General features: G+C 46.3%; 1 protein-coding gene across 11 annotated transcripts in view; it reads right to left on the bottom strand.

Annotated features, from left to right (window-relative positions):
- CELF4 (CUGBP Elav-like family member 4) overlaps positions 1–14,776 on the bottom strand; it is an 861,689-nt gene that overhangs the window by 23,240 nt on the left and 823,673 nt on the right. For all 11 annotated transcript variants that reach the window (XR_008445494.1, XM_054032838.1, XM_054032839.1 and 8 more), the window contains exon 12: positions 10,177–10,343. Coding sequence is in view for 10 of the 11 variants with exons in the window: in XM_054032838.1 (XP_053888813.1) it covers positions 10,216–10,343 (128 nt within the window). In the remaining variant the exon portion in view is untranslated. The remainder of the gene's footprint in view (positions 1–10,176; positions 10,344–14,776) is intronic.

Genomic DNA, 14,776 nt, shown 5'->3' with positions numbered 1-14,776 from the left:
ACTGGCTTTTTGTCCTGCCACATAATCTTGCTACAGTTGGTGCAAGAGTCTTCTCTTCCGTAGCTTCTGTATCTCCCCACCACATTGCCTTTCCATCTCATTTCAAATTTCAGCTGGAAGCATCTTTCTTCTCTCTTGCCTGTACCTCTTGATTTTTCCTTCCCTATGCTATTAACTCTCACACACTAAATGAGCGTGTCTTTGGTCCCCCTTGTAAGGGATATATGGAACAGATGTGCCTTGAATGAATAATAACTAATTATTTCTTCTGGCCCTTAAAATAAAAATATTAGAAAAGCTATTCACCTCTGTCAATCCCAAAGTAGGCTCCACCAATAAAGACAAGAAAATGCTTCACATCATGTGAGACACTTCGCCCAAGGGCTCCGCCAAGTTTTGGTAGTCCTCTACCCCATTATAGAAATGAACATGGTTAACCGAGGGTATTGTTAATCGCCAAAGCAAAAATCTTTCATAATTTGCATATGTATAAACCTCTGGTTGTGTCTACATTTGAGCTGTTGATTATTTGTTAATGGGGTTCTGAGTGAATTAATAAATTGTTGGTTGGTTAAGAATAAGCAAGTGTCCTGATTTGAGCAATACTGTTCAGGTTGAAAGATGATCTGGAAAGAACCCAGTGTTAGACTAGCAAGCGAATGCTTCCTGGACTCAGTAAAAAGGGGTTATCCTATTAGATTGTTATAGACTAGCAAGCCTAGTTTGTTAGATTTCAGCTTTAAAATCTAACGGGCACCCTGGCAAATTCATAAATTGACCCCTCCCCCCTTTTCATGCTTACGCCCTCTAGTGGCTGGACCACATAGAAATTTGCTTCTGCCAATGGATCTGATCTGAGGCAGTAGAAACTCATGTTTTTTAGATCTAGCAGCTCTGGGTTCAATTCATGCAGACAATCCCTCCAATCAGGGGCAATGTTACAAGTTTTGGCCCATATGAGAATTTGGATGAACTTCCTCAGTCACTTGGCTGTGACTAAACCCCCTTGGAGAGCCACCACCGTTGGGGTTTTGTGGCTGTTCTCAAAAGTTTGTTAAGAGGTATTCATGTCTATATCAAGACCCTTGGCCAATTTCGCTTGGGGTTACCCACTTCAGAAGGGGTGATCAGTTGTGAAATGTACTAATGAGCCTCAGAGAGGTTATTTCAGGGTATCAGTGCCAACTGGATCACAAGAGAGTGAGAACTGGGAAGCTGCTTTCATATCTATTGTTTACCGCTGTATTATCTCATATGGACACATTGAAGGACACAGTTTTTAATGAGGAACTCTCTATAAAATAAAATGTTTGTTGTATTGCTTTATGTTGTTGTAGCACTCCCAAGACAAACAACGTGGATGCTTTAGCAACCTACCTGGGCTCATTTAGGTGCAAACACAGCAATGCTTCTGAATAGCTGCCCTGTTTTTAAGAGGAACCAGTTCCAAATATTGCTGAATAGAATTTAGCCTTGATGCTGTAATTACCGATTGTAATTTTTGAGCGAATACAGCAATTAATTATTGTAGCTTTCCATCAGTGCATTATATTGTGTGCCAATTTGAGTATAAGATTGGTATTGAATTTGCAGCTCGCAAAACAGAAATTAGTATTTTAAAATGATAAAGTGATTAGTAATTTGAAAGGACAGTTGGGTTAAAAAATGATAGGCCAAAAAAGAAAACATATTTCTTTCCCAGTTTTACTAGCACCTTAGGTGATTAAAACAGAGAGAATTAGTCCCTCTGAGTCAATTTTATTTTCAGGCGCTCATGTGTTAACACAAAGCCTGGCTTACAAAACACACTGGGAGGGAATGTTTAATCCCAGTCATCATTGGAATTATAAAAAGGAAGGAATTCCTGGCAACATTTTGGTTGATCTAAGGTTTTTCCAATGCCCAATGTTGGGCCTTTCCGAATGAAGCGTCACTGAAATAAGCTTTGCTCAACTGCATTAAGACTGGAGTTATTGCATCAACATAGTCACACCAGTGCAACTTTCTGTAATTTAGGCAAACCTTATATGATGACTAAGGGATGGATAATATAATAGTCTGTACAGGAGGGAAAGGAATTGGTTATTATGGGCCTAAAAGGTATAACTACAAGTAATGGGATTAGATTGTACTAAGGAACATTTAGGTGGATTATCACGATTAACATCCTAACAAACAACAGTAAGATCAATGAGAGTGTGGAATACTCTCTTAAAGGAAGTGGTACACGCCTCATCACTTGGGACATGTAAAGGTAGATTGGACAAATGAAAATACAGTCAAAACTGCAGTTTCATGGAATCATAGAATCGTAGGACTGGAATCATGGAATTGAGAGGTCATCTGATCCAGTCCCCAGCACTGAGGCAGGATTTAATATTATCTAGACCATCCCTTACAGGAGTTTGTCCAACCTGCTCTTAAAAACCTCCAATGACAGAGATTCCACAAACTCCCTAGGTAATTTGTTCTGGTGCTTAACTATCCTGACAGTTAGGCAGTTTTCCTAATGTCTAACCTAAATCGCCCTTATTGCAATTTAAACCCATTGCTTCTTGTCCTGTCCTCAGTGGTTAAGAAGAACAATTTATTACTCTCCTCTTTATAACAACTTTTTACATTGAAGTCATCTGAAATCACAGAGTTGGTCAAAAATTTTCCATCAAAACTTTTTTTCAATGGAAATTTTTTTTTTGACTAAACAAACTGTAGATAGCGTCTGCTTTCCTCAAACTGTTTGTTTTGCATTGGAGAAGTGAAAACTGAACAGTTTTGTCTGGACACCAAAATATTTTTTTTGCGGGGGGAGGGGTTGGTTTTTAGATAAAAAGTTGAAATTTTCTGCCGAATGCCCCCATTTTCTGTCTAGCTCTGACCACAAGCATCAAACTAGACAGTTTGCGAGTCTGAACCATCCCAGCCATCTGTATATCAGATAGGGAAGAATGATCCCAACAGTGCATTCGCCAATGCTTTGCTGATGGGGTTTTTCTTCACTTCCCTCTGGAGACTACTCCACAGTCAACACAGTATCAGCATCAGTAAGTTTTTTCTTGCTACTCCATCTACATTTACCTTTGCTCAGTCTTACTGCGTTACTCCTGGCTGGCCCACTCTAATCAAACCCTTTTCATCTTGGGCAATAATAATATTCCCAGCAGAGGAGGCTACAAGATGGTCAATAACACTTTGCTGATGATTAATCACCACAATGAAGCCACGCTGTGGTAATGGGCAGGTTCTCCAGTCATATGTACTGCTCTGGGTAACTGCTTTGCTGAGTTAGGGTGAAATTCACCCCCGCACACAGGGCCAGCATGAGTCCTTTGCACCAATTAACCAAGACTGGGCTTATCTGGGACTTAAGAGGTAAAATGGATGCATGTTAGCTCTTTACACAGAGCTGAGTATCACCACTAGTGACCCGACAGACAGGGCCGGCTCTAACTTTTTTACCACCCCAAGCAGCAAAAAAAAGCGCCGCCCCGCCGTAACACCCGCCCCCGCTACCGAGTGCCGCGCCGCCGAACCCGCGCTGCCGAGCGCCGCCGAACAACCGCCGCCCCCCCTGCTGCACTGCCGAACACTCCCCCACCCCCCGCCGCGCTGCTGAACTCTCCCCGTGCAGAGCGCCGAACACCCCCTGCCAAGTGCCGTGCCGCTGAACAGTCCCCGCCCCCCGCTGCGCTGCCGAACACCCCTCGCCCCCCACCAAGCGCCGCGCTGCCGAACAGCCCCCGCCCCCCTGCCGCACTGCCGAACACCCCCCCGCCCCGCGCTGCCCAACACCCCCGCCTCCCCACCGCACTGCCAAACACCCCCCGCCCCGCTGCCGAACCTCCCCGCCCCCCATGAAGCGCCGCGCTGCGGAACACCTCCACCCCCCGAGCAGCGCTGCACTCCTGAAGCCCCCCCCCCGCGCGGAGCACTGCCAAACACCCCCCGCTGAGCGCCGCGCCGCCGAACACCCCCCGCCAAGCGCCGCGCTGCCAGAACCCCCCCCGCCGAGTGCCGCGCCGCGTTGCCCCCCGCCACCCCAAGATTGGCCGCCCCTTACCAGGTGCCGCCCCAAGTACATGCTTGGTTGCCTGGTGCCTGGAGCCGGCCCTGCCGACAGAGCTGCTGCACTAGGGCTGTCTGAATGAAGGAAACTTACAAAAAACCCAAAGCTTGGTGACATATAAAATGTCCCTTAGAAAAAAACAGACAGCAAAATCCTTCTTCACAAGAGGGAGATGCTGTACTTTAAAAACTGCCTGTGAATTAAGTGAGACAGTCCCTGTCCATACAAAGGAGACATGGCAGGTCTGATGGGTTCACCTTGTAGTGTGATGGGTATAATATGGGGGATATCAAGACTTCCTTTCTCACCACCCTTTGTCTGTCTTGTCTGTTTAGACTGTAAGCTCTTAGGGGCAGGACTGGTCTCTTACTATGTATTTGTACAGAGCCTAGCACAACTGGGCCCTGATCTCAGTTGGGGTCTCCTGTATTACCAACTTCAAGTGATTAAAAATTGCAACTCAGGCCTCAAAAATCATAAGATTTTTTTTTCAATGACATATTTTGGGTACTTTTTCTTTGCCTTCGGGTTTCTAAGCCAGTAGGGTACACTCGGCTCAAGTTTCCTAGCTTTTCTCTGCAACTATGAGGGCTAGAAATGTACTTAAAAACAATACAACGCCCCCCCCCAACACACAAACAAATAAACAAATGAACAATCTCCATCCCCCAAAACGGAGATTCTCACGTAATCACAGGACTCCCGGAGCTGGAGCTTTACCTAATACCAAATATTGTGAGATTTGTGATACAATTATGAGCGATGGAAACCTTGAGGTTCAGGCCTCTAGGCAGTGTTGAACTATTACTATTTCTCCTAACTTACTATGGCAGGGTTAGGGCAATGGGAGGTGGGGGTGGGGCTAGTCTGTGTCTGCATGTCCGTGGCTGGATAATATGGAGCAGATATTGCTCTCACTATTAGCAATGTGCCAGCAGTGGCTATATAGAGTTATATTCTGGCTCATATACTTGTCCCTTAGGTACTGTACTTTGCACCTACAATTTTGCGGTAATCTACAGTACACTGGTGCGCCTAAGAATGGGCACCCATGTGAGTAGCAGATTTTTTTCATTATTTCATGCATTTACTATCTGACAGACACATAAAGTACCTCAGCCTCTCATTCCTAGGGGGAGATTTGTAATAGAATATATTGATTTTGGCCTCAAATGATCCTCTTTTATTTCTTTTGCTTTCTTCCCCCCTTCCTTTTGGTACAATCTTTTGTAATTAGAAAGAAATGAGAGAACAGAAGGCAGCCATTTTGGAAGCGTTCTGCCATATGAATCCTTCTGGATTTTGCTCACCGCAGCTTGTGATTTTATCTGCCACATCACAGCATTTTTTTTTTTTTTTTTTTAGTGTTTGACAGCTACTTTAGAGCATTAGTGAGGAAAACCAAGGACTTTAAATCAATGTGGCCTAAACCAAATTGGGTCATAAAAGGGAGATTAGATAAAACATGAATCCAGAATGAAAGAGAGGATTTTTTTTTTTTTTGGAGGGGAGGGGGAAAAAGAAAAGATTCTTGTGTTATCCTATCAGGCTGGATTTAGCTCACGTTTCTGCTGGCAACCCCCTAATTTTGTAAAGGAGTCCAATAAAACAAATGTTTCCCCTAGAAAGGCGCCAATTCAGAAAGGTTCTTAAGCACATGCCTAATTTTAAGCATGTGTAGCTGCACTGAAGTCAATGAGCTGACTTGTGTGCTTAAAGCTAGGTGTACAATTAAGTATCTTAATGAACTGAGTCTGAAAAAACCCATTACCCAGGCTATTATATAATGTTCTGTCAGTTCAGTGTGGTGTTTACCGCACAATTTTGCAGCATCTATCTATCTTTGCCTCCCTGGCTTTTGGTCCCCATCATGGATGTCTTTAGGAACCTTGTTCTTGTAACAGTGCTAGGAACGGATTGACCTCCAATGAGTATGCTTAACTGATGGTATCTCTTATTCCCTCTGTAGCAGAGATGGGCCTAAAACAGGATCTGAATGCCTCTGAATCTCCACGACACCTCCTGGTCTCCAGGACACCTCCTGGTCTTCCCCGTTCTAGCTTGCTAAACTACCACCTTCATTTCATTCCAACCCCTCCCCAAGATGCACTTCTTCAATGATCACAAGGGGCCCCATTCTCAGAAAGGCAGTCTTCTTTTCCACCTGTGCCCACCTGCAATTCAACCACAGCTGCATATGAGGCAGACACAGGCGCAAGTCACTCACATCTGCACCCGCTTTCCTTTCTGTTACACTTGCAATTTTACACCTAAATTGTGCCGGCGCAAACGTCTCCTGCTACAAGGGAGCTGGTCCTCAACTCTGTCAACATTTATACCAGGAATGAGGCAATTAGAAAATAATGATTGTTTGTTTATTTAGGAGGCATTCAATGAGGATGAGGGCCCCACTGTGCTGGGCCCCACCCACACCCCTATAATTACAGACACTATAGGCAGAGGGTGGAGTAGATTGGATGGCACTGGAATGGGTTTCCTAGGGAGGTGGTGGAATCTCCTTCCTTAGAGGTTTTTAAGGTCAGGCTTGACAAAGCCCTGGCTGGGATGATTTAGTTGGGGATTGGTCCTGCTTTGAGCAGGGGGTGGGACTAGATGACCTCCTGAGGTCCCTTCCAACCCTGGTATTTTATTATTCTAACAGCTGACTCAGTTTTACTGAAAAACCTGAGAGAAGCTCAGTTAAAACCTGGACTGCGTGGGAGGCTAATGTACTCAACAATTAGAATACTCCGTGCAGAACAGTTGCTTCTGCTCCACAGAAGCCAAGGCAGAAAATAAGCTCTGAAGGGCAAGTAGATTTCTGACACCAGCTTGTTTCTCATGACCAGACAATTACTTTTTGTATAATTTGTTAGTAAAAACCACTTGCCCTACCCAGGAGCCCTCTTATAATAAGTCAGTGAATGCAGCTCAGCCCTCGTGATTAACCTTATCACGACAAGCCAGTGTGTACAGCCCCATGCTTAAGAGCCACCCTACAATAACAAACCAGTGTGTACAGCCCAGAGCTCATGATTCACCTATAACAACAAACCAGTGTGTACAATGGCGCTACCCTACAATTCTAAGCCAGTGTGCAGCGCTCAGCATTCAGGGCGAGATTTTCAAAACCCCGTGGAACTTGCACTCCTAAATCTCTTAGATGCAACTGAAAATCTCTTAGGAGCACCGCTGTACTGTGTTCAGAAATTAGCGCGCATGCCTCCAGCACCTGCAATAAGAAGCCAGCATGTGCACAGGATGATGAAGCAAAAAAGCATTTGGCTATGGAAACATATTTCAGTTTCAAGCTTCCAAGAGGCCTTGTCATAAGCAAGGAAAAGAAAATGTATTTTAAAAAGGGTGGAAGAATACTTTGGCAATCATCTTTGTATAATCGTATACAAAGGAGATACTAGGTTACTGAGACTGCATCTTTCTTGAGCCATTATCGCCCTGAGAGATTCAAATGACCTGTGTGAAATTAACATGTTCAACTAATGCATTTATGGAGAGGGAGTTCCTTAATCCACTTCATGTCTTGCCTCCAGTGCATTGATTCTAGAGGGAACAGAGTTTTGCCATGAAGACTAGAATAGGGTACTTTCAGTGATATTCTACATATCAGTTAAAGATGGGAAACTGGGACTAAACACCCTGGAAGGTTGGGGAAGGTCAAATCTGGGCAATTGATGGTTGACCCCTAATTCTGTGATGACCTGAATCAAAATCTTAGATCCCCAAGCCCCCAAACGTTGGAAAAGTTTGGAAATCCAAAACTAATCTTTGCAGTCCAGGTACCTCTCTGGTACTGGCCTTCTAATAGAAACGTGCATATAGCTTTAACTATGGAATGGCTGGCTACCCCATCTCCATAATAAACCACTCATCCATATATATTTTCCTAGGAACTGGGAAACCAGCCAATGCATAACATTTTGGGACCAGCGGGAGAGGGGCTGAGTGGAGATACGGACGGTCATCAGGAAGAAGAGCAATATTCACTCACCAGATCAAGGACAATGGTTTCTACCTTACCGTGTGCTGACACACTGTAACTTGCCAAACCATACAGCATGTCATGCCCTTTTTGGAAAGGGAGGCCTCTGGCCTTTGAAGATAGGAACTGAACTATCATCATTGATGTCTCAATGCCACCATGCTATGCAGTTGCCATCAGAAATACCGGTGTTCTACCAATGCAGCACCAGGCTGGCTGCTTCTGCACCGCCTATCAGCATGCGTTTCATCTTCAATAGCTAAATGGTAGGGCACTATTAGTGTAGTAATGGTATCACTTTGTGTTGGAGACGAGAACCAGCTGTGGCAGGGACAGAAATGTATAAATTTTCAAAAGCACCTAAGTGACTTGGGATCCTACTTCCCATTTTCAAAAACCACGTAAGACCCAGATCCTCCAGTATTTAGGTGCCTAACTTCCACTGAAATAAATCAATGGGAATTAGGTACCTAAATACCTTTGAGGGTCTTGGTCTTAGAAGCCTACGTCCCACTGAAAATTCTAAGCACCTCTGGGCATAGCTAGACTGTACACCAGGGTATGGTGATACAGGGATAAGAGACCTGCAGCATGGCCACGTTTGACTCGGGTCAGCTGACTCAGGCGCATCGGGATTGGGCTGTGGGGCTAAAAATTGCTGTGCAGACATCTAGGCTCAGGCTGGATCCCAAGCTCTGGGACTCCCCACCCTCACAGGGTCCCAGAGCTTGGTCTCCAGACTGAGCCTGAATGTCTACACAGCAATTTTTAGCCCCACAGCCCAATCCCTAGGTCAACTGACCCGGGCCAACCGTTTTTTTTTTATCCCTGTGTAGATGAAACCTAAGCCTGGGTTCTGACTCAGGTTTGAACCCAAGCCCCACATCCATCCACACACAAATCAGTCTGACTCAGGTCAGCAAGCACTCAGGACCCAAGTCGTATAACCCCCACTGAGGGGGTGGTTCAGAACCCAAGTCCTGCTGTGACTTAGGTCCATGCCTGAGTGGACACAGCTCAAGCCAGAAGGTCTGCTTAGGGCAGTGTGGAGGTGTTAACATGGCTGTGAGACCCCGGGTCCTGCAGTTGTAAATGGAAGTTTACAATGCAATGTGGATGACCATGTGCAGGCTTGGAAGAGGACAGTTCACTAGCCTGGGTCCCATAGATCCGTGTTTACAATGCAGTGTAGACATACCCTATATGACTTCTGAAAATAGGACACTTAGGATCTTTTGAAAAGTTTACCCAAAGCCTAGACTCCATTTTGCTGCCAGGGGCAGGCTTAAATTCCACCAAAACAAGTGAGTTGTGCTGATATTTTTGGCACTGTTGTATGTACTCAGAAATTCCCTTAGAGTACCAAGTTTGCTGCCTCCCAACAGCAAACAATTTACTGTCCATGAGGCGAATCTTGAGGTCATTATTCCGTTTTTAACCAAGTCCTCACTCCAGCAAAGCTCCTGTTGGCTTCAGTGGGAGTTTTATCCGAGTAAGGAATTAACAGAAGCTGAGTGAGGACATGAGCATGAATTCCTTTATCCATTTCTCTAGTTTAGCAAGGAAGATATTAGGGGATATTTAGGTGTCAAGGAGACCTATTTACAGGACTTTGTGATGCTGAGATGAAACTGGGTATGAACTATACCATATGAAGAATGAAAAATGCTTTGGAACGTTTGTAACATGGAGCTACTGCTCTATATGCCAGACTGGTTCAACTGCCTGGAATTAAACTGCATCCTGGTTCCCACCTCTTAATTACAGGTCTTCTTTGGCCTCAGAATCCTTTCTATGGCTGAGCAGGTGACCGGAACAGCTGCTATCCTCCCTAGTGGTCAGAAAGACTCATCACAGTCACGTGATGCCACCGGGAGGAGACAATTGGCCCGTCCCACATTTAGCCTCTTTCTGCCTCTCTTTCTACCAAAGTGTGCACACAACCAGTTCCTATTTTGTGTGTGTGTGTGTGTGTGTGTGTGTGGTGTGGTGTGGCTCTAGCCAGAGATCTAGTGGAAAAGATAGAAGCCAGAGAGTCGCAGAACTAATCTTTAGGGTCCACAACACAGACTCTGTACGACAACAAGTGACGTCCCCTCCCCCGTGCAGTTACCTGTGCTAGTCATGTGTATCCAGCGGTTCCCACAACTCTTCAGTAGGGGCGGTTAGCATCCTTCGGCCTCTTCAGCTGCACCTTCAGCCTCTTCATGCCAATCTGGAAACCATTCATAGCCTGGATGGCAGCCTGGGCACTGGCGGGGTTGTCAAAACTCACAAACCCTGTCAAAACACAAGGCAAGGCAGGGGGTTTAACCAACTGAAGAGGGCTGCAGAACTACATGCAAGACCACTTAGAATGAACATGGGGTGGGGGCGAGGAAAGGCTTGGGGAGGTGGGTGGGAAGGAGGGTGAGGGGAAGATGGTTGCCAATGGGGTGGGTTGTTACAGATCACAGTGTTGGATCCGAAAGCACTTCCAGACATTACACCACACAGCGTCCAGGGTCCTGAGTGTTCCCAGGGTCCCCAGCATTAATGCATGCAGCTCTGAGGCCAGGCCAGCTCTAACTGCGAGTTGGTACTTGTCATGAATCATTTTCAAGGCACTTATTCTGTGTGTCTCTCTCCCACGGCTGGGGTAAATCCGCTTCTACCACCCTTGATGTTTCCCTCTTATCTTCTCTGCAGCGCCTTCTCCTCTCCCCGCTGCATTTATGAATGAGGGAACTTGATCTATCCATAACGACTTGCTTATAATGGCAAATTAAATATGGGGGAAACCCAATGACTTTCCCATGCCAACCTAAGCTGGCTCATATCCTAGAACATCGGCACTAAAAACTTGAACAGTTACCACTTGAAGTGAAGGAGCAGCTCCATTAACTGCTAGCAGTAGCGGACTCTTATTCATACCTTTGAACGAGGCAAACACCCACACTTCCCTAATGGGGTTACATGCATAGCTCGGGTTATTTTGCCCGGCATCTAGACAGCACTGTGCTTTGCAAGCAGGCATATAGAGCTCGCTGGGGTGGGATCAACCTTAGTGACTGGACATGTAAATGGGGCAATTATAAGAGGCTAAGGGGACCACTTTGGGACCAGATGAGCGAGGGCGGGTCAGTTCCCACCATGTTGATCCAGAGTCCGGGTGGAGATGCAGCTAGCACAAGTCCATGGTGTGCTGGAGCAGCCGGCTTAGTTTGTATACTTGGAACTGAGTCTTATTTATTATTTTGTAATGGCGGAGAGCAGAGCTTGTCAGCGTGGCCTCCCCTCCCAATGGCTGGAGGCCAGTATAACGACACGGATGCTAACGGGATTAACTACTTCTTGGGGTCCTACTTTAGACCTAGCAATAGAAACCTCTGCTCCTGAAGATTGCTGGGAATTCTGCCCTCCCTTCCGGGTGGGCATTTAGCTGGTGACTGTAGTGTCCAGAGAAGCATGAGGCCACCGCAACATGCAAGAAACGCCCCCCATGCTCCAGCAGTAAGCATCCTCATGTGATGACCACCTCCCTCAGGTCTGTGCATGGATGCTGTGGAACAACAGCCTGTACTTCAGACAAAACCTTTTAGCCCTCTATGGTCCTCCTCCTACACAGGGCTCTGGCAGCACAAACCATCCCCCGGAATCCAGGGTCTGCTGATAAATAGGGTGAGCAAAGAGGCAGTTTTAGAACCCCCAAAAGCTAAGGGTGAGTCCTTGCGGACAGACACTTGCCTGCCCCTGACAATGGAATGGAACGTGGTTCCCAGCCCTGCACCTCCATGTGCTCAGAGTCCTCATCAGTATCTCATCTCTGATCTAATCCCGGGTTATCAGCAAGTCTCACACGCTACAGGACTGAGTTCTTTCACGAATCACACACAGACGCACACACACAAACCAGTCTTAAACCCGCACCCTCTGCCTTTGGCTGTTAATGCAGCCCTCTGAGAGGCCGGGAAACGAATGAAGTTAAGGGTTACATCAAGGTGAGACGATATCCCAAGTGAGTGTGGTAGTCACATCTTCAAGTGGTAATGCTGGGTCAGCACATGGAAGTAACCTGGGCTCCCTTCCCCTGCACTGAAGTCAGTAACCAGGTCTTTGTGGCGTTGTCCTTAGAGCACAGCACAGATGAGAGGGTTCTGGTATTGCAGTGGTGAAGATGGGAGCAAAGACCTTTGCTTGCCCCACATGCTAGGTCTCATTTTCTTGACAGAAAACTGGAGCGCGATGGTAGGTGAAACTCATGAAAGAGTCAATCAGATCCTGGATGTTGTTAGATAACAATTATCCTGCCCCTGGGCTCATGGATCAGCCAATAAGAGGTCTGATAATGTGATGATCCTAGGTTGTGTTTGATTGGTTGACTGACTTGTCACTCAATAGGGCCCTGATCCTGCTGCCAATGAAGGAGCTAGCAAAGCTCCCATGGACTTCAGTGAAGCAGGAGCAGGCTCTGGGAGCTCCAGTGGGTGTATTTCCCAAGATCCCTAAGTTGAAATTGCTATTCCCCTGGCCCATGTCTTTGAATGCAGCTCTTAGTAAGAGCTGTTTCCCCCCCAACTCTCTTCTAGACTCTCAATGCTCTTACTCCAGACAGGAGAAGAACATGCCTCATTCAGAGATGGGCTGGTTTCAGCGGGGTAACTACCAACAGTCATGTGTTGACCTACCTCTGAATGTGGGGTTCCATCCCCCCAGCTGCCTCCCTTGCCAAATCCTGTGTGCCCACGGTTTCCATAGCGCGGGACCCATCTGTCTAGGACTTACATCATGATGTTACAGGGGTGCTAATTAGTGGATGTCGGGTTGGTCACGCCTGAAGGTGGTGCCACAGGTGGGAACTTAAACGCTCAAAGACAAGGACCTCCAGCTGCGTCAGCAAGATGCTCTATTGTGCTGCTTTTCTACAGAGGCAGTGGGATTTGTTTTGCACCAGTACATCTATGCTAGGGCTTTACACTGGGGTGACGACACTGATGTAGTTACTCCACTGACAGTTTCTCTCATCTGGACAAGCTCAAAGACTTATGATGGTGCTACTAAGCCATAGCTTTTACGGGAGACGTCTAAGGGTGACTGTTCTGTGTGACACCACCCGGAATACCAAACTATAACAGGTGGCACTTCCAAAGATGATAGAAAAGGTGGTCACCCACCATGTTGCAGAGAAAGTTTAGGGAAGAAAAGCAGGGAGAGGTACCTGGATGTTCTTTGGTACTGGGTATGTACCCAGGGCCAGGCTTAGTTTCTTTAGAATGTCCTTTTTTCAGATTGCTTTTATCATGGCACGAAAAATGCTCTGCTAGCCAGCAGCTGGTGTGGTATTTCCCAGGAGCGGAGAGCCAGTGTCTCCAGTCTGAAGGTGATCGTTTCGGCCGTGAGTGGCCTGATGTGCTCTGATACACTCAGCTCTACACACCCTGTATTATTTCTGGGGGATGCTTTGCAGGCTGGTAAGGCAGTTACTCGGACTCCAAATAGCAGAGATGCTCTGGTTCAACCTGAAAACTAAGAGGCCACAGTGCTAGGCAATCGATGATTAGACAGCAGTGACTACAGTGTCAAATCCTTTTCTCTTTTTGGGTCAGATGCCTGCTAGTGGATTAGATAACTTCCACATAAGTGCCATTTTTCTTCTAAGGAGACTTTGCAAACAGGGTAATGACAATGAGCAACATTTTGCTCTCTGTTATTCAAGGGTGAATCCAGAGTAACTCCACCAACTTCAGCTTCACTAAGAGGAGAATTTGGCACAAAAAGACGACAAACATTTTACTGAATGTCTTTAATTCTGGGGTCTTCTGCTATTGACTTTAAAGCACAACTTTAATGCACCACCCATTCTAGTAACACCTGTTATTTTTAACATCTCCCCTGCATTGTGGTCTCCACTCTTGAAGGACAAAGAAAGAGAGGGAGAGGTTAAAAAGCTTAAAGCAGTTTCTGTGCATCAGTTAATTAATAATCAGAGAAATATATGTACCAGTCTGTAGATGGTTGGTAGGAGGACAGGATTTTGTGATAAATCTATTTTATGTTTTTTTCAGGGATTATGTAAAAAGGCTGCTCTAATAAATGATTTACCAAGGTAGTGAAGGATCAAGAAATTTGCTAGGACTGCAGCTCAGGGCGTTTAATCTCCCTTGTTCGGCACTTCTTCTTAGCATATGTGCAACGTGCCTCAAGTGGCACGTGACCAGGATTCATCACCGAATTTGGTCCGCTGGTTGGATCATTAGCTCAGCCCAGGCTGGGTACTGACGGGGAGTGCAATGTGAACGCTGAGCCATGCCTCCCTGTTCTGCACTGCACTTCCAAAAAGTTGTCAACTACAAAGTCCATGGCTTCTCCTGACCCACCTCTCCCTCCCTGACTGTGACATGAACAGTGGGCAGCAACAACGACAGAATAACGGGGAGCTGGATTTTCCCAATCCCCCATTTCTTCCCCTGGCTGCTGCTTCAGGCTGCAGAAAGCTGTGACTCTTAGGTGCTCTCAGGGCACAGCATGCCTTTCCCACCACAGAAACATGGTCTTGGATGGGTTGCGTCACCGTGAGGTGCTAAGAAGGTTGCTTCCTGACGGCTCTTCCATTTAAACCACCCCAGATGGGGAGTGGGAAGAATGGGGAAGAGCAGATCACATGTCTACGTCAGAGGTGTACTTGAAGGCATCTTGGCACCCCAAAACACTTCAGCCTTGATCCTGCAGGTCCT

Source organism: Malaclemys terrapin, chromosome 6 (assembly GCF_027887155.1).
Source record: "Malaclemys terrapin pileata isolate rMalTer1 chromosome 6, rMalTer1.hap1, whole genome shotgun sequence".
Taxonomy (NCBI): Eukaryota; Metazoa; Chordata; order Testudines; family Emydidae; genus Malaclemys; species Malaclemys terrapin.
This window is presented reverse-complemented; position numbering and strand designations above follow the sequence as displayed.